This window comes from Xenopus laevis, chromosome 8S (assembly GCF_017654675.1).
Source record: "Xenopus laevis strain J_2021 chromosome 8S, Xenopus_laevis_v10.1, whole genome shotgun sequence".
Classification (NCBI taxonomy): Eukaryota; Metazoa; Chordata; class Amphibia; order Anura; family Pipidae; genus Xenopus; species Xenopus laevis.
The window spans coordinates 102,626,624-102,646,411 of NC_054386.1; the positions used below are offsets into that span (position 1 = coordinate 102,626,624).

At 45.3% G+C, this 19,788-nt stretch overlaps 1 protein-coding gene across 5 annotated transcripts in view; it reads left to right on the forward strand.

Moving 5' to 3' along the window:
- The first annotated feature begins 3,018 nt into the window (after positions 1 to 3,018).
- Positions 3,019 to 19,788, forward strand: part of ints3.S (integrator complex subunit 3 S homeolog) — a 29,473-nt gene continuing 12,703 nt past the window's right edge. For 2 of the 5 annotated variants that reach the window (XM_041574593.1, XM_041574598.1), the window contains exons 1-8: positions 3,141 to 4,614; positions 11,704 to 11,787; positions 12,991 to 13,074; positions 17,340 to 17,453; positions 17,555 to 17,639; positions 18,019 to 18,085; positions 19,062 to 19,206; positions 19,467 to 19,596. In XM_041574593.1, coding sequence (XP_041430527.1) covers positions 4,546 to 4,614; positions 11,704 to 11,787; positions 12,991 to 13,074; positions 17,340 to 17,453; positions 17,555 to 17,639; positions 18,019 to 18,085; positions 19,062 to 19,206; positions 19,467 to 19,596 — 778 coding nt within the window. In that variant the 5' untranslated portion in view covers positions 3,141 to 4,545. Of the gene's footprint in view, positions 4,615 to 11,703; positions 11,788 to 12,990; positions 13,075 to 17,339; positions 17,454 to 17,554; positions 17,640 to 18,018; positions 18,086 to 19,061; positions 19,207 to 19,466; positions 19,597 to 19,788 lie in introns of all 5 variants that reach the window. The other 3 variants (XM_041574597.1, XM_041574594.1, XM_041574595.1) reach the window with 3 other exon arrangements.

The window sequence follows — 19,788 nt, forward strand, 5'->3', positions numbered from 1 at the left end:
TGCAATGTGGTCCTAACCCAACTGTGAGGCCCCATCAATAACTGCCCAATCCTCAGACATGTAGTCCATCAGGAAGCCCCCGTAAGTTGACATAGGAGTCTGGGTTGGTACCAGAGCCACCCAAAGAAATTTGTGATAGAACTAACCTCAGCAAGAAGAACGTCAACAAGTTAAGACAGGCAAGGAAGAAATGGTCTTGTCAACTGAATTAGACGTAACCACCAGGTGTGTTACCCTTGACCAACAGCAATGGGAGCAGATACATGACAAAATGAGGACAACAAAAGAAAATGCAAAGATGTCCTGGAGCTCTTTCTGTTGTTTAAAATAATGGGTCTTCCATCCATGGGGTGGCTTTAGTTAAATGTGATACCAGATGAAATGTTTGATGGTGGGTCCTAAGCGTTCAGTTTTGCACGTAAAGTAAAAGGGCAGTGGATGGTACAATTGGGTGAAATTTGTGGGTGACATTATTCAGAGCATAGAGGGAGGGTGTTTTGTGGGACACTGAGAAATCCAAGAACTTGACGTGGGCAAACGGCCCGACCATAACCCCAGTGAATCCCTACAGACCTCAACAACTCCTGAAATGGACTGAACTGACCAAAGGTCCATCAACCGCGGCCAAATGTGTCCCTACGAGGCAATCAGTTGCTCTGTATCTCTGACTTGTGCCCAGCCTTCCTCTGATTATCCCATTTGTTCTTTGCCCTTGAGAATATTTATAATGATAGGGTTTAAGGATAAGAGACAGTTTGGGCCAAATTCCCACATCCCAAGTGCAGATTATTTCTTCCCTCTCCTGGAATGTGCAGAATATAAGAATTGCTGAATAATTCATCTGAAAAGCTGTAACATGGACACGGCTTAGGTTTCCTAGAAATGCCCTATGTGGGGGCAGAGTGATGGGCACGGACACTTCCGAAATTAATGTCATTCTTAAAGAGCATTTCAGCCCAAATATTTATCAGGCCAGGCAGAAATCTGACTATTCAATGCTGGGGGCCACGTAAATAAGGGGTGGAATCTAACTGTTATCTTCAGGGGTCATCATCCAGATATCCCTACGGTCTGTGGCTTAAAGGAAAACTATACCCCCCAAACAATGTAGGTCTCTATAAAAAGATATTGCATAAAACAGCTCATATGTAAAACTCTGCTTCATGTAAATAAACCATTTTCATAATAATATACTTTTCTAGTAGTATGTGCCATTGGGTAATCGTAAATAGAAAACTGACATTTTAAAAAATAAGGGCCGCCTCCTGAGATCGTACAATTCACTCTACTCACAAACATACCAACAAACTATACTTGTTAGGTCACATGAGCCAATAAACAGACAGAGTTGTGTCTTTTGCTTCCACACTTCTTCCTGTTACAGTAAGAGCTGCAGTATTTCTGGTCAGGTGATCTCTTCCTGTTACAGTAAGAGCTGCAGTATTTCTGGTCAGGTGATCTCTTCCTGTTACAGTTAGAGCTGCAGTATTTCTGGTCAGGTGATCTCTTCCTGTTACAGTTAGAGCTGCAGTATTTCTGGTCAGGTGATCTCTTCCTGTTACAGTTAGAGCTGCAGTATTTCTGGTCAGGTGATCTCTTCCTGTTACAGTTAGAGCTGCAGTATTTCTGGTCAGGTGATCTCTTCCTCTTACAGTTAGAGCTGTAGTATTTCTGGTCAGCTGATCTCTTCCTGGTACAGTTAGAGCTGCAGTATTTCTGGTCAGGTGATCTCTTCCTGTTACAGTTAGAGCTGCAGTATTTCTGGTCAGGTGATCTCTTCCTGTTACAGTTAGAGCTGCAGTATTTCTGGTCAGGTGATCTCTTCCTGTTACAGTTAGAGCTGCAGTATTTCTGGTCAGGTGATCTCTTCCTGTTACAGTTAGAGCTGCAGTATTTCTGGTCAGGTGATCTCTTCCTGTTACAGTTAGAGCTGCAGTATTTCTGGTCAGGTGATCTCTTCCTGTTACAGTTAGAGCTGCAGTATTTCTGGTCAGGTGATCTCTTCCTGTTACAGTTAGAGCTGTAGTATTTCTGGTCAGCTGATCTCTTCCTGGTACAGTTAGAGCTGCAGTATTTCTGGTCAGGTGATCTCTTCCTGTTACAGTTAGAGCTGCAGTATTTCTGGTCAGGTGATCTCTTCCTGTTACAGTTAGAGCTGCAGTATTTCTGGTCAGATGATCTCTTCCTGTTACAGTTAGAGCGGCAGTATTTCTGGTCAGCTGATCTCTTCCTGGTACAGTTAGAGCTGCAGTATTTCTGGTCAGGTGATCTCTTCCTGTTACAGTTAGAGCTGCAGTATTTCTGGTCAGGTGATCTCTTCCTGTTACAGTTAGAGCTGCAGTATTTCTGGTCAGGTGATCTCTTCCTGTTACAGTTAGAACTGCAGTATTTCTGGTCAGGTGATCTCTTCCTGTTACAGTTAGAGCTGCAGTATTTCTGGTCAGGTGATCTCTTCCTGTTACAGTTAGAGCTGCAGTATTTCTGGTCAGGTGATCTCTTCCTGTTACAGTTAGAACTGCAGTATTTCTGGTCAGGTTATCTCTTTTTGTTACACTGAGAGCTTTACTTAAATATATAGAGCAGTTTGGTAAGATTATTTAATATGACACTTAATATGATGTCACCCTACTATAGTTCCAGGGGTACCCAGGACATAAATAATCACTCGCCCCAAATCTCCCCCTAACTGACCTTCAGACTGGGCCCCCTTGGCTCATAACAAGGTTACAGATATATAGAAACATTGGGGTGTCACCCTGCTATAGTTCCAGGGGTACAAATAAGAGACATTGGGGAGTCAGGCTGCTATAGTCCCAGGGGTACATAAGATTGGGGAGCTGCAGTATAATACAAAGTAAAGTCTAACTCAGTCCTGTCCATCTCTAACATGTGCGGCTGCAACTGCCCGAAACAAAGATGGCGAACAACACCGGCTTCATAAACAAGAGAACGTGCGCGTTGCTAAAAGAACGTCACCTCCGCGCGCGATTCTATTGGTGAGCAGCAACCACTGGGCGAGCGCTATTGGAACGTCAGAGCGATAGGCATAGTCGAGGCCTGTCAATCATCGTCTTCTCCGGTCTGTGATTGGTTGATTTTTGCGGATGATGGCGGGTGCTTCCGGTCTGTGGAAGGTATTCTCTATGGCTTCCTGTGTGTGCTAGAAACGGGGTGAGCTCTACCGGTACCGACATCCTGTGAACCCTGGGTCACTCCCCCACCGCTCCCTCGACCTTTTAATTTCCCCATTTCCTTTTATAAGGTCACATGTCTCAGGGAGCCCTTGTTATTGCCTGAGGTACCTCAGAGTCTGTACGTAACTGCCCTGAGTATCAGCCGCACACAACTGCCCCAGGAACCTCCCCTCATACTTTATTGGCCCCTAAATCCTGTCACTTATGTCTTATTGCCCCAGCCAGACCCTCTCTCTCCCATCCCACTGCTCCCAGTATTGCCCCGACCCCTTGTGACTGCAGCTTTATTATCCGACCCCCTGTAACTGCAGCTTTAGTGCCCGACCCCCTGTGACTGCAGCTTTATTGCCCGACCCCCTGTGACTGCAGCTTTATTGCCCGACCCCCTGTGACTGCAGCTTTATTGCCCGACCCCATATGACTGCAGCTTTATTGCCCGACCCCATATGACTGCAGCTTTATTGCCCGAACCCCTGTGACTGCAGCTTTCTACAATATTATCCCACTACTTGTACAATTATACACCCCCCTCCCCTCACATTGGCCCTCACAGCACCCCAAGTCTACCTTCTCCTTAAGAACCCCAATAATTGTCTGCTTATGCCCTTATAGAACCCTTATATATGTGCTGCAGTCTCCCTGCTAGTGACCCCTGGGAACTGACACTTAATTACAGTCCATAGCCTCCCCTGTACCCCTGTATATAGATCTAACTGTACCCCTGTATATAGATCTAACTGTACCCCTGTATATAGATCTAACTGTACCCCTGTATATAGATCTAACTGTACCCCTGTATATAGATCTAACTGTACCCCTGTATATAGATCTAACTGTACCCCCTGTATATAGATCTAACTGTACCCCCTGTATATAGATCTAACTGTATCCCCTGTATATAGATCTAACTGTACCCCCTGTATATAGATCTAACTGTACCCCCTGTATATAGATCTAACTGTACCCCCTGTATATAGATCTAACTGTACCCCTGTATATAGATCTAACTGTACCCCTGTATATAGATCTAACTGTACCCCCTGTATATAGATCTAACTGTACCCCCTGTATATAGATCTAACTGTACCCCTGTATATAGATCTAACTGTACCCCCTGTATATAGATCTAACTGTACCCCTGTATATAGATCTAACTGTACCCCTGTATATAGATCTAACTGTACCCCCTGTATATAGATCTAACTGTACCCCCTGTATATAGATCTAACTGTACCCCTGTATATAGATCTAACTGTACCCCAAAGCTGTACTACAAGCTGCCAGAACCCCCAGCCTGTCCCATAAGCAATAGCCCTGGTGTAGAACACAATCCATTGGCTACGGCAACAACATGGAGCCAAAAGCCAAGGGCAAGTTGCTGCTCTCCACTGGACTGGATGCTAAAGATGAGCTGGAAGAGGTAAGAGCCAATAGGCAATCATTGGGCAGTTTGGGCAAGGGGCTCACTCATAACCCGTGTATTGGCCATCCAAGTGATTGGCATTCTACTCTACCACCTCCACTGGTTGGCAGATTCCTCTAATGTCTCTGCTTCCCACTTCCCTTCAGGCCTCTCTTCTACTGGCCACCAGATGGGCATGTGACCCGGGCACAGGAGGATTAGTTTTCATTTTTTATTATTTGTGGTTTTTGACTTATTTAGCTTTTTATTCAGCAGCTCTCCAGTTTGCAAATTCAGCCATCTGGTTGCTAGGGTACAAATTCCCCTAGCAACCATGCACTGATTCAAATAAGACACTGGAATATGAATAGGAGAGGTCTGAATAGAAAGATGAGGTATAAAAAGTAACAATACATTTGTAGCCTTACAGAGTATTTGTTTTTTAGATGGGGTCAGTGACCCCCTTTTGAAAGCTGGAAAGAGTCAGAAGAAAACGATAAAACTATAAAATAAAGACCATTTGAAAAGTTGCTTAAAACTAGCCATTCTGTAACGTAGTAAAAGTAGATTTAAAGGTGAATCACCCCTATTAGTGAGATCTCTGAAAGACTTGAATTTGTCTGTAGTGAGAGGTTTAGTGGCCCCTGAGTGTTAGGACCATTATTTCCAGGGGGCCCACTGCAGTGAGGGGCGGGGCACAATTCATCCCTGCCTCTGTGTGATGGACAGTACTGCCCCCCAATAAACATTCAGCCACAAATGAGGCTCCACACTGTTATACAGGCCCAATATTCAGCTGTAATACACAAGGTGTGAGGGTCCCACCCTGTATCTATTGCTGTTCTCTACATCTGCATTCTCATTAGTCTCACTGTTTATTATCATTTTAGTCCTGCGTCTGGCAGCTCTACCGTGTGCCATTTCAGTGGCTTTCTGGTTGCTAAGGACACACCCTAGCAATCGGGCAATGGTCTTAGAAGTCACACTAGTAGAGAGTCACTAGAAAAAGGAACATAAAAGCAACAGATACAATAAAAATGTAGCCTCACAGAAAATATCTATATAAGTTTATGTTGCCTAGGTCAATGACCCTGACAACCAGATAGGATTTTATGTTACCCTCATACTGTACTGTCTAAGGCAGTGATCCCCAACCAGTAGCTCGCGAGCAACATGTTGCTCTCCAACCTCTTGGATGTTGCTCCCAGTGGCCTCAAAGCAGGTGCTTATTTTTGAATTCCAGGCTTGGAGGCAAGTTTTACTGCATTAAAACCAGGTGTACTGCCAAACAGAGCCTCAATGTAGGTTGACAATGCACATAGGGGCTACTAAATAACCAATCACAGCCCTTATTTGGTACTCCAGGAATATTTTTCATGTTAGTGTTGCTCCCCAACTCCTTTTACTTATGAATGTTGCTCACGGGTTGTAAAGGTTGGGGATCCCTGGTCTAAGGGAATCAATATGGCACCTCCCTCCTCCCATATGTATAAATACAAATATACAGAGAAGGAATGTTCTGGGCACACAATAAGCTATACCCTCATACTGTACTGTCTAAGGGAATCAATATGGCACCTCCTCCTCCCATATGTATAAATACAAATATACAGAGAAGGAATGTTCTGGGCACACAATAAGCTATACCCTCATACTGTACTGTCTAAGGGAATCAATATGGCACCTCCCTCCTCCCATATGTATAAATACAAATATACAGAGAAGGAATGTTCTGGGCACACAATAAGCTATACCCTCATACTGTACTGTCTAAGGGAATCAATATGGCACCTCCTCCTCCCATATGTATAAATACAAATATACAGAGAAGGAATGTTCTGGGCACATAATAAGCTATACCCTCATACTGTACTGTCTAAGGGAATCAATATGGCACCTCCTCCTCCCATATGTATAAATACAAATATACAGAGAAGGAATGTTCTGGGCACACAATAAGCTATACCCTCATACTGTACTGTCTAAGGGAATCAATATGGCACCTCCTCCTCCCATATGTATAAATACAAATATACAGAGAAGGAATGTTCTGGGCACACAATAAGCTATACCCTCATACTGTACTGTCTAAGGGAATCAATATGGCACCTCCTCCTCCCATATGTATAAATACAAATATACAGAGAAGGAATGTTCTGGGCACACAATAAGCTATACCCTCATACTGTACTGTCTAAGGGAAGTAGTAGTGTATAAATTGTAGATAAATGTTGCCTTTAGAGTGTGTGACCCCCGGGGGTGCATCACATCATTATATAGTCATGTGAGTCTGTAATTGAACACAGTTTAGTGAATTCCAGGGAGGGTAAATCTCAAGCAGATATTCCTTTTTCCTCCTATGAGTATATCCCAGGTATAGACTGCCCCCGGCACAGATACACCAGCACCTGTCACTCCAAATGAGAGCGCTCCCTCCTGTCTCATCCACAACCTCTGTCTCCTCTGAGAGGAACTGATTTGTTTTCTGAGGAGCTGCCATTGTGATTCACCACCCACAATAGTACAGTATGAGGGTAACATACAATCCTATCTGGTTGTCAGGGTCATTGACCTTGGCAACAAAACATATATAGATATTCTCTGTGAGGCTCCAGTTATTGTATCTGTTGCTTTTATGTTCCTTTTTCTAGTGCTAAGGGGGCCCAGTCTGAAGGTCAGTTAGGGGGAGATTTGGGGTGAGTGATTATTTGTACCCTGGGTACCCCTGGAACTATAGCAGGGTGACACCCCAATGTTTCTATATATCTGTAACCTTGTTATGAGCTAAGGGGGCCCAGTCTGAAGGCCAGTTAGGGGGAGATTTGGGGTGAGTGTTTATTTGTACCCTGGGTACCCCTGGAACTATAGCAGGGTGACACCCCAATGTTTCTATATATCTGTAACCTTGTTATGAGCTAAGGGGGCCCAGTCTGAAGGTCAGTTAGGGGGAGATTTGGGGTGAGTGATTATTTGTACCCTGGGTACCCCTGGAACTATAGCAGGGTGACACCCCAATGTTTCTATATATCTGTAACCTTGTTATGAGCTAAGGGGGCCCAGTCTGAAGGTCAGTTAGGGGGAGATTTGGGGTGAGTGCTTATTTGTACCCTGGGTACCCCTGGAACTATAGCAGGGTGACACCCCAATGTTTCTATATATCTGTAACCTTGTTATGAGCCAAGGGGGCCCAGTCTGAAGGTCAGTTAGGGGGAGATTTGGGGTGAGTGCTTATTTGTACCCTGGGTACCCCTGGAACTATAGCAGGGTGACACCCCAATGTTTCTATATATCTGTAACCTTGTTATGAGCTAAGGGAGCCCAGTCTGAAGGCCAGTTAGGGAGAGATTTGGGGTGAGTGCTTATTTGTACCCTGGGTACCCCTGGAACTATAGCAGGGTGGCACCCCAATGTTTCTATATGTCTGTAACCTTGTTATGAGCTAAGGGGGCCCAGTCTGAAGGTCAGTTAGGGGGAGATTTGGGGTGAGTGTTTATTTGTACCCTGGGTACCCCTGGAACTATAGCAGGGTGACACCCCAATGTTTCTATATATGTGTAACCTTGTTATGAGCTAAGGGGGCCCAGTCTGAAGGTCAGTTAGGGGGAGATTTGGGGTGAGTGCTTATTTGTACCCTGGGTACCCCTGGAACTATAGCAGGGTGACACCCCAATGTTTCTATATATCTGTAACCTTGTTATGAGCTAAGGGGGCCCAGTCTGAAGGTCAGTTAGGGAGAGATTTGGGGTGAGTGTTTATTTGTACCCTGGGTACCCCTGGAACTATAGCAGGGTGGCACCCCAATGTTTCTATATATCTGTAACCTTGTTATGAGCTAAGGGGGCCCAGTCTGAAGGTCAGTTAGGGAGAGATTTGGGGTGAGTGTTTATTTGTACCCTGGGTACCCCTGGAAATATAGCAGGGTGACTGTTACCCCAACGTTTCTATATATCTGTAACCTTAACCCCAACGCAATTTTCTCTCTGCCCCCTTAATTAATTCCTGCTCAGTCGGGCAGTGCTTGAGGGCAATTAGTAGGGGCATTATATGGGGATTATGTTTGTTGTTTTAATCTGATTATTATTTCTCTTGCTGCTGTTAAATCCCATTAATTGTGTCTTTGCTGCTTCCTGGCACATTGGCTTCATTAGTACTTTATTTTATTCTTGGGGTGGGTCTTCCCTTTGTTTAAAATCAACCCACTTTCTGCTGTAATAAAAAGAGCACTCCTAGTGGCCAGGAACAGATGGTGCAATGTGTTGGTTCCAGTGGAAAGTGCAGAGACAAGCAGTATGGCAGCTCCCGTGTGAGGATCACTTGTCACATGACAAGGGGAAATAAGCCTATAAGAAATTAAGGTTTAGAAGTTACACAGAGTGAGGCCAGTGGCCCCAGAGGAAGTGTTGCTGAACTGCACATTCTCTTTTCTATTAAATGCTCTTTCACCGGGCTCCTTGGCTCCGTCTCTAATGAAAGCCATTTGTATTGTCTGTCGTGCAGTTAATTCCTTCTATTGTTCTGTCAGACGAGTGCCCCGGAGCAGCTCAATGAAAAGAAATATATAAAACTGATAAAATGGGAGCTCATTGGGCCGGGGGTGAGCAGCGTGACGTCTCCTACATTTAGCTTTTATTTCCCTCATAATCCTAAAGAGCTGCCATTTGTGTTACTTACACTTTATCCATTGTACTTAACTGTCCTCTCACCTCTGTACAGTGGCCACCTACCTGCACTGGGGCAACTCGGTGTGGTACTTACACCACTGTCTCCCTATTCCCATGCACTGTTAAATGGAGGGTATAGCTTATTGTGTGCCCAGAACATTCCTTCTCTGTATATTTGTATTTATACATATGGGAGGAGGAGGTGCCATATTGATTCCCTTAGACAGTACAATATGAGGGTATAGCTTATTGTGTGCCCAGAACATTCCTTCTCTGTATATTTGTATTTATACATATGGGAGGAGGAGGTGCCATATTGATTCCCTTAGACAGTACAGTATGAGGGTATAGCTTATTGTGTGCCCAGAACATTCCTTCTCTGTATATTTGTATTTATACATATGGGAGGAGGAGGTGCCATATTGATTCCCTTAGACAGTACAGTATGAGGGTATAGCTTATTGTGTGCCCAGAACATTCCTTCTCTGTATATTTGTATTTATACATATGGGAGGAGGTGCCATATTGATTCCCTTAGACAGTACAGTATGAGGGTATAGCTTATTGTGTGCCCAGAGCATTCCTTCTCTGTATATTTGTATTTATACCTATGGGAGGAGGAGGTGCCATATTGATTCCCTTAGACAGTACAGTATGAGGGTATAGCTTATTGTGTGCCCAGAGCATTCCTTCTCTGTATATTTGTATTTATACCTATGGGAGGAGGGAGGTGCCATATTGATTCCCTTAGACAGTACAGTATGAGGGTGTAGCTTATTGTGTGCCCAGAACATTCCTTCTCTGTATATTTGTATTTATACCTATGGGAGGAGGGAGGTGCCATATTGATTCCCTTAGACAGTACAGTATGAGGGTATAGCTTATTGTGTGCCCAGAACATTCCTTCTCTGTATATTTGTATTTATGCATATGGGAGGAGGAGGTGCCATATTGATTCCCTTAGACAGTACAGTATGTAGGTCTGCTGTCTGATCTCATTCCATTATGTTACAATGTGAGGAGCTGGTACCCCAGAAACCCTGTTCATTTCTTTTGTCAAACACACTGAGCAAGGCCAGTGGACACCCCAGATCTCGGGATCAGGCATCTCATTGGCAGGAGGGTTAATAGCAGTACAGGGCACTATATACTGTAGATCTATATTATATATATTTTATGTCTCTCACCGGCTCCTCATCCAACATCAGGGAATCTCTTTGTACTGAATCACTGAGCCCCGAGGACCTGTTAGATTTGGAAGCTGAGTGTGTCTCAAAGAGAATCAGTAATTCCCTCCCTTTCCTGTTCCTCTGAGCTCCTCCTAATGGGGCCCTTTCTCTTGCGCCTCCACTCTCACTGGAACTTTCTACTGGATGATAAGGCTCCTTTGAAATCTTATTCTGAAATTCTCTTATAACCCTGAGAGTGCCAGTACCCAGCCTTCGTATCCAAATCCCACTCCTCTGTTGCTAGATTGCAAGTTCTTTGGGACAGGAGTTGCCGCTGTGACAGAATGTTCTATTACACAGATATAATCTCAGCTGCCATAAAGCAGGACAGGACTGCTGCTTACAATGGGGATCAGATAGGATCTGTGCAGCCACTGGGACAGAATGTTCTGTTATACAGATAGCTAGAATCTCAGCTGCCATAAAGCAGGACAGGACTGCTGCTTACAATGGGGATCAGATAGGATCTGTGCAGCCACTGGGACAGAATGTTCTGTTATACAGATAGCTAGAATCTCAGCTGCCATAAAGCAGGACAGGACTGCTGCTTACAATGGGGATCAGATAGGATCTGTGCAGCCACTGGGACAGAATGTTCTGTTATACAGATAGCTAGAATCTCAGCTGCCATAAAGCAGGACAGGACTGCTGCTTACAATGGGGATCAGATAGGATCTGTGCAGCCACTGGGACAGAATGTTCTGTTATACAGATAGCTAGAATCTCAGCTGCCATAAAGCAGGACAGGACTGCTGCTTCCAATTGGGATCAGATAGGATAGGAGGGGTCAGTATGAGTGAGGGGGTCGGTATCGGTGAGGGGCACATGATGACAGTTAGTGATGAATCAGAGCGTGAAGTGCACAGGGCTCATTGGATCAGTTGTCCCCCCCCCCACACTAATAAAGGAGTCTGTGTGGCTGGCGGGATTGTTAGGGGCCCCAGTTCCAGGAAAGGGACACATACTACTGGTAATGTTCACATTTAGAGTTCGGCGCCCCCAATAGGTGCAGGAGACTGGCTACATTAATCCCAAACTACAGTTCTCATTACTCCCATGGAGTGCAAGAGTATGTAGTGGAGTGAGGGTTGGTTAAACATGGCTATACTAATTGCTTAGTGCTACGTTGGCAGTGTGTTACAGTTCTGCACCTTGTGTCCCTAATTATCCTTACTCTGCCGTCTCTCACTCACTGTCTCTCTCTTTCCCTTTGGCAGAGGCTGGAGCGCTGCATGGCGCTGGTGAACTCCATGACGAATGGGGCGTCTGAGCGGGAGTCCAACGATGCCCTCAATGCTTACGTAAGTGTCCCCCAATACTGTGCCCCCCACTCAAACAAGTTTTTCAAAACACATCAGTTAATAGTGCTGCTCCAGCAGAATTCTGCACTGAAATCCATTTCTCAAAAGAGCAAACAGATTTTTTTATATTCAATTTTGAAATCTGACATGGGGCTAGACATTTTGTCAGTTTCCCAGCTGTCCCCAGTCATGTGACTTGTGCTCTGATAAACTTCAGTCACTCTTTACTGCTGTACTGCAAGTTGGAGTGATATCACCCCCTCCCCCCCCCAGCAGCCTAACAACAGAACAATGGGAAGGTAACCAGATAGCAGCTCCCTAACACAAGATAACAGCTGCCTGGTAGATCTAAGAACAACACTCAATAGTAAAATCCAGGTCCCACTGAGACACATTCAGTTACATTGAGTAGAAGAAACAACAGCCTGCCAGAAAGCAGTTCCATCCTAAAGTGCTGGCTCTTTCTGAAATCACATGACCAGGCAAAATGAGCTGAGATGCACCTACACACCAATATTACAACTAAATACACTTGCTGCTTCAGGAATGACATTTTATATTGTACAGTGAATTATTTGCAGGGTAATCAGTGTCATTTAGAAATAAAAACTACACCATAAAAATCATGACAAAATCCCTTTAAAGGGCGACGTTTTCCTTGGCGTTCTTGGACAGTTTGCAGTTGGTCTTTTCTTTTTATTTCTTGAGGTCTATGAAATATATATATATATATTTATTCTATGGTTTCCTAGTTTGGAAGGGCAGACTATAACAACGGATAAGGTCCAACTGCAGTGTCCATGGCAACAGAAGTCTGCATGTTGGAGAACTTTGCCTTTAAAGAAACACAGATCTATAGGAAGGAACCCGGCGCAGCCCTCGGAAATTCTTTCTATAGTTTAAAAAAGGAAAATCCACGCTGACCCTTGGGAAAATCCACTTCAGCCTCCCCCCCTAGATCAGACATGCAGATTGGGGGGTACGGGAAGAAATGCTCTATAGACAGGCCTTATGCCTGACCGCTCTCAATTAAAGGGGAAGGCACTGTTATCACTTTATTATGGATCATATTATTCTGAGACAGGTTGCGGTTACATCTCTGTTTACACTTTAGTCAAGCGCATACAGGGCAGGTGCCATATTTGTGTACTTGGGCTATGGATTAACCCTGTGTGATATTAACCCTCTCCTTATCTCTCGTAGGTGTGTAAGGGAGCCACTCAGCATGAGGAGATTTGCCTCGGTCTCTTCACTTTGCTCCTGACTGAGCCGGCCCAGGGCCAGAAGGTACAGTACCACTTATCATCATCATCATTTATTTATATAGCGCTGTCAAGATACGCAGTGCTTTAATGGACTCACTACTGTATAGGGGAGCGGATCTGTAATTCCAGTGCCCAGCTTGCCCATCAGCCCTATGGCACATGCACTGGCCCATCTCTACAGCCTTCCCAGCATGTTCCCTTAACCCTTCCTGCCCCAGTGATATAATCTCAGTGCCTCCCCCAACATGTCGAGCTTATTATCCCAGCAGTGAGATTGGCAGGCAGGGGAGGTGCCTGCTGATATTTCGGGAAACATTAAGCAAACACACGTACCCTGGGAGAGGCCACAACCTCTGGCTGAGCTTTTGTTTTCATTCTGCCGAGATGCCATTTCTGCGGCTCCTTATAATTATAGGCAGAATTTCACACCGGCTGCTCTCGAGAGCCTTGAATCCTTATAAACTTACACCCTCTGTGGGTATTTGATTGTAAGCTCCGGTACCAGAATGTAGGAAATATAAAATAAATTGGCCAAAAACCATAAAACTGCAGCAAATTGGAGCCTCATACATTACTAATGTATTACGCTGGTGCATGCTCCATCATCATAAAACCTGAGGAGACCCAAGCAAACTGGTACAATGCCCATTACAGAACCAGGAGGCCTGTGCCAGCTGTACAATGCAATGCAGACGGGCAAATGGGGGCAGCAATGTTTTCCCCCAAATCTAACGAGCTGTAAGTAGGTCAAGCCTCTTGCCTCATTCTATTTGTCCTTCACAGATGGGAGTTGCCTATAAAGGTCCCCATACACGGCTGATAAAAGCTGCCGTCAGAGTCCCCATCTTATTGGCCCATGTGTGGGTCCATCTGACGGGCTTCCCCGATCGAGATCTGGCCGAAAGTCGGGCAAATCTCGATCGGGCAGGTTAAAAAATCCCGTCGGATCGGCGTTTATGCGGTCCTGCGATCTGACCGCCTGTATCGGATCCATTCTGATGTGATTGTTGGGCCCTAGGGCCCATGATTGGATCAGCCCCATATCGTCCACTTCAATGTGAGACATTCGCTTGTTTGACAACATCACCAGACGAGCGGATCTCTACGTCAATGGCCACCTTAACTCGCTAAACAGCCCTCTCCCCATCCTGTAATATTAATATTTGCTCTCCGTTTTGGGGGCAGAACCTGTGAGATTGATCTTCTTATAAATAATCGTTAGCAAGCGAGGGAGCCGAGTTAACGAGGAGCTGCCTGACTCTCCAAGCGCAGCAGCTTCTTTTAAACCGACTAATTAGTTCCCCGAGAAAAAGCAAAGTTTGTGATTGAAAGGAAAGAGCCGGGGGTCTGTTCCACAGCTGCTAATGAGGGGGAGACAGTTGGGGTGCAACAATAAAGCTGTGGTTCCTGGGCTTGGGCCCGGCTGCTTCAGATCTCATGTAATGAGTCCAGTCTGAGGAATCACATTTAGCCTGGTCACAGTAATGATGGGGCGTGAGAATCAGCGGGGTGCCTCGGGGATACAGAAGGGGATTTATGATGGGGTGCAGGTGAGAATTGATAATGTGGGGGATGGGATTGTTGAGGATACACCGTAGATGGGAGAGCGTTTATTTGGGTGCAGAATATAGAGAATGGGGTGCCAGTCTCCCACTCTCAGTTCCTGGTTATTTTGGGGTGTCGGCAGCAATGCTTGGTGGGTTCTAAGCTGTGTATAATTGATGCTGGCACTTGCTGCCCTCTATCTGTCACATGGATGCCCACTCACTGTGCCCTGTTCAGCTCAGCCACAATAAGCCTTCCTGGCTAATGAGGACCACTAGTGCTGGGCTATTAGTCTATTCTTATTATATATACACCGTGTGTGGGGGACACAGAGCAGTGAATAGTGATGGGCAGTACCAATGTAATGGTCAGTGCTCTATGGAAGCTTCCCCTGGCATGAGAGCGCACTGCCTGATGGGTAATTACCCAGTAGCCCCTGCATGTGTCACCTGACATGATCCCCCCAGTGATTCAATGGTCCGTATCCCTGCCCCCTCTATTCACCTGCAGCCCACACACTGTACAGGGGGTCTCAGAGCTACGTGGGAGCTGTCTCGCTGCTGCTGCATTACTGACTGCTTGCTTCACCCTATCAGAGCAAATGCAGCCGCAGGTATCAGCCTTAATTAGCAAATCTCCTCTCTCCCTCGCTCCTTATTTCTACTGTCAGTGTGCACTATTGAAATAACCCCTTGCCCCCCAGCTGTGCTTTACACCCCTTCCTTTCCACTGTCAGCCTGTCTCCCCTCCTCTCTGTTTGCTTCTCTGCCCTCCCCGCTCTTCTTAAAGGAACAGTAACATCAAAAAAATGAAAGTGCTTTAAAGTAATATAAATATAATGTAGTGTTGTCCTGCATTGTAGTGATGTGTGAGTCGAGAAATTCTCAACGAGTGTAGCAATGGGGGCTGCTATTCAAAGGAGAAAATGCTCAGGTTACACAGCAGATTAGCTCTGTAGGACATAATGGTGTTATCTGTTATCCACTATTTAACCTGTGCCATATAGCCTTTTTTTTTAATTTCCGCCATGGCTACACAGCGGCTTGTTTATATAAACTATAGTAGTACTTATCTGTTATCTACTGTGTATTCTGTGCTTGAATGGCTGCCCCCATTGCTACACAGCAGCTTGTTTATATAAACTATAGTAGTACTTATCTGTTATCTACTGTGTATCCTGTGCTTGAATGGCTGCCCCCATGGCTACACAGCAGTTTGTTTATATAAACTATAGTAGTACTTATCTGTTATCTACTGTGTATCCTGTGCTTGAATGGCTGCCCCCACGGCTACACAGCAGCTTGTTTATATAAACTATAGTAGTACTTGTCTGTTATCGACTGTGTATCCTGTGCTTGAATGGCTGCCCCCATGGCTACACAGCAGCTTGTTTATATAAACTATAGTAGTACTTATCTGTTATCTACTGTGTATCCTGTGCTTGAATGGCTGCCCCCATGGCTACACAGCAGCTTGTTTATATAAACTATAGTAGTACTTATCTGTTATCTACTGTGTATCCTGTGCTTGAATGGCTGCCCCCCATGGCTACACAGCAGCTTGTTTATATAAACTATAGTAGTACTTATCTGTTATCTACTGTGTATCCTGTGCTTGAATGGCTGCCCCCATGGCTACACAGCAGCTTGTTTATATAAACTATAGTAGTACTTATCTGTTATCTACTGTGTATCCTGTGCTTGAATGGCTGCCCCCATGGCTACACAGCAGCTTGTTTATATAAACTATAGTAGTACTTATCTGTTATCTACTGTGTATCCTGTGCTTGAATGGCTGCCCCCATGGCTACACAGCAGCTTGTTTATATAAACTATAGTAGTACTTATCTGTTATCTATTGTGTATACTGTGCTTGAATGGCTGCCCCCATGGCTACACAGCAGCTTGTTTATATAAACTATAGTAGTACTTATCTGTTATCTACTGTGTATCCTGTGCTTGAATGGCTGCCCCCATGGCTACACAGCAGCTTGTTTATATAAACTATAGTAGTACTTATCTGTTATCTACTGTGTATCCTGTGCTTGAATGGCTGCCCCCATGGCTACACAGCAGCTTGTTTATATAAACTATAGTAGTACTTATCTGTTATCTACTGTGTATCCTGTGCTTGAATGGCTGCCCCCATGGCTACACAGCAGCTTGTTTATATAAACTATAGTAGTGTTTCTGAAGCAAACACATTAGTTTTACCAGTGCAGGGCAACAGTACATTATATTTCTATTACTTTAAAACACTTCAATTTTTTGGTGTAACCCTTCCCATCTACCTTTTCAGCCTATCTCTCCTCCACATCTCTGCACTTGGTTTATGTGAAGGCACACGGAGAACTGTCTCACTGGAGGGCACATTTAATAACTGACACCTTATTAACCCTTGCCTGTCTCTCGTGTCATGTTACTGCATATTACCCGTCTGTCATTTCTCGTCAGTCTGTCCCTAGAGAAACACGGACATAGCGAGAGGCATGTGCCAACCCAGTGATCCACTGACATGCAGCTGATTGATGTTGGCATTATAAATGGCTTCTCCTGGCTGCCCGTGGCACTGACATGACACGTGCTGTTCTATATTGCACCGTTACTATAGGTTGTATACAATCATTCGGCTGAGATATCTGGTAGAAAGGTGCTGCAGTGTTGGGCACGTGGGTTGCCATAAGAGCTTGCCATCACCTTGCTAGTACACACACTCCCTAACTCATTCTCTCTTCCTCCCCAGAGTTACCGGGACTTGACACTTATTAACCGGGATGGGATGAATATTGTTCTGAATAAGATAAATCAGCTTCTCATGGAGAAATACCTCAAGCTGCAGGACACCTGCCGGACACAGGTACGACCACCTCCCCTGGGGCTATGAAACCAGGTGCAGCACCCTATCAGCACCCTATTAACACCCTATTAGCACCCTATTATTGTCCTGTCTCATTTCAGCTGCTGTGGCTGGTGCGGGAGCTTGTGAAAGGTGGAGTTTTGGGAGCAGACGGCGTGTGTATGACATTCATGAAACAAATAGCGGGTGAGTTTTGTGCAGGGAAGGCCCGTAAGAGTTAAATTAACCCCAGCCCAATGTGTATCTGGCACAGAGCAGTCCAGTAAATCCATAATCCAACCCTTTCCCACATTCACAGCCATGCAGGGGGCTAGGGAGCCCTCCCGTTACAGCTTGCCAGTGTGGCTCGTGATTGTGTATAAGTCACAGAGTCAATGTAATCAGAGCGCTTGTCACTGGAGAACTGCCACTTGCAGCCTGAGGAAAGGAGATTTATATGGGATGTAATTACTTCTCTCAGCCAACTGTAATCTCTGCTCTACTTGACAAAATGACATTCTCTCTCTCTCCCTGTCCCTTGTAACCCCCTCACGCCTGATCTCCTGCCCACCCGCGCCTGACCCAGGGGGCGATATATCTGCCAAGAATATCTGGTTGGCCGAGGGCGTGCTGGATATTCTGATGGAACAAAAGTAAGTGGCCTACTGAGTGCAGCAACTTGATCTTTGTTGTTCTCTCCCACCCGGGGGGCTGTAGTTCTTTACTAGTCGCAAGGCTACGGTAAATGCTCCAGCCTTTCTATTGCTTTATATAATCTGTCATTTGTCTGCACAATATGCTCTTAAGCCTTCAGCTCTGATTGGCTCAGCTGGAGATGCACTATGAAGATGTCTTCCTGGGGGGGGGGGGGTGATTAGGGTTGTAAGAATTGATTCAAGTCTGTGCTAATATCAGGGTTATAATGAAGGGTTGCTATGGGAGTGACTATACCAATATCAAGGTTATAAGGAAGGGTTGCTATGGGAGTGACTGTGCCAATATTAGGGTTATAAGGAAAGGTTGCTATGGGATTAGCTATACCAATATCAGGCTGATGATGAAGGGTTGCTATGGGAGTGACAATACCAATATCAGGGTTATAAGGAAGGGTTGCTATGGGAGTGACTATACCAATATCAAGGTTATACGGAAAGGTTGCTATGGGAGTGACTATACCAATATCAGGGTTATAAGGAAGGGTTGCTATGGGAGTGACTATACCAATATCAGGCTGATTAAGGGTTGCTATGGGATTGACTATACCAATATCAGGGTTATAAGGAAAGGTTGCTATGGGATTGACTATACCAATATCAGGGTTATAAGGAAAGGTTGCTATGGCAGTGACTATGCCAATATCAGGCTGATGAAGGGTTGCTATGGGATTGGCTATGCCAATATCGTGCTGATAATGTAGGGTTGCTGTGGGAGTGGCTATACCAATATCAGGGTGATGTAGGGTTGCTATGGCAGTGGCTATACCAATATCAGGGTGATGAAGGATTGCTATGGGAGTGTCTATACAAATAACAGGGTTACAAGCGCGGCATAGGCTGGTGGTGATTGGTGATTGGTTCCTCAGACATTTGGCCTTCCTCCTGCTCAGTGTGTGTGTGTATTGCATTGCAGGGAGTGGGTGATGAAGAGCAGTATCCTGATAGCCATGTCTGTGTACACTTACCTGCGTCTCATTGTGGACCACCACGGGACCCCACAGTTGCAGGCGCTGAGACTGAAAGAAGTGGAATTCTGCAGCATGCTCCTGAGGGATCGGGTAAGTCCTGGCCTATATCCTGATAGAACTCCTGCGTGTTTATACCCAGAATCCCTTGCTGCAGGATATTGCCAGTTTGACTGTGTAAATAGTAACGAGTGGCCAGTTTAGCCCCACAGCCAGGCAGAGTGTTTGGGGTTAACATTATTGAGGACACAACGTTCTCCTGCTGTGATGTATCATCATGTCTCTTTGTGTCCCCAATCTCTGTACCTGCGTCATCTCCCCTCACTAATCTTCTGCCTTTATTCCACTCCCAGTTCATGGACTGCTTCATGATTGGACGAGACCTGGTCCGACTCCTTCAGAACGTTGCCCGGATCCCAGAGTTCGACCTGCTCTGGAAGGACATGCTCCATAACCCCCAGGCACTGAACCCCCAATTCACAGGTACCCCCTTATCCTACAGTTTAATGTAGTGCTGGGGTCCTGAGTTTGATTCCAGCCTGGGTAGTGGGGAGCAAGGAGTGTGGATGTTCCCTCCTGCGTCTGGGTGCTCCCCCCCCAAATACTCCAGTTTCCTCCCACACCCCAAATATATACAGAAAGCTAATTATTGGAGCTCCATCCAGTCTAATTGGC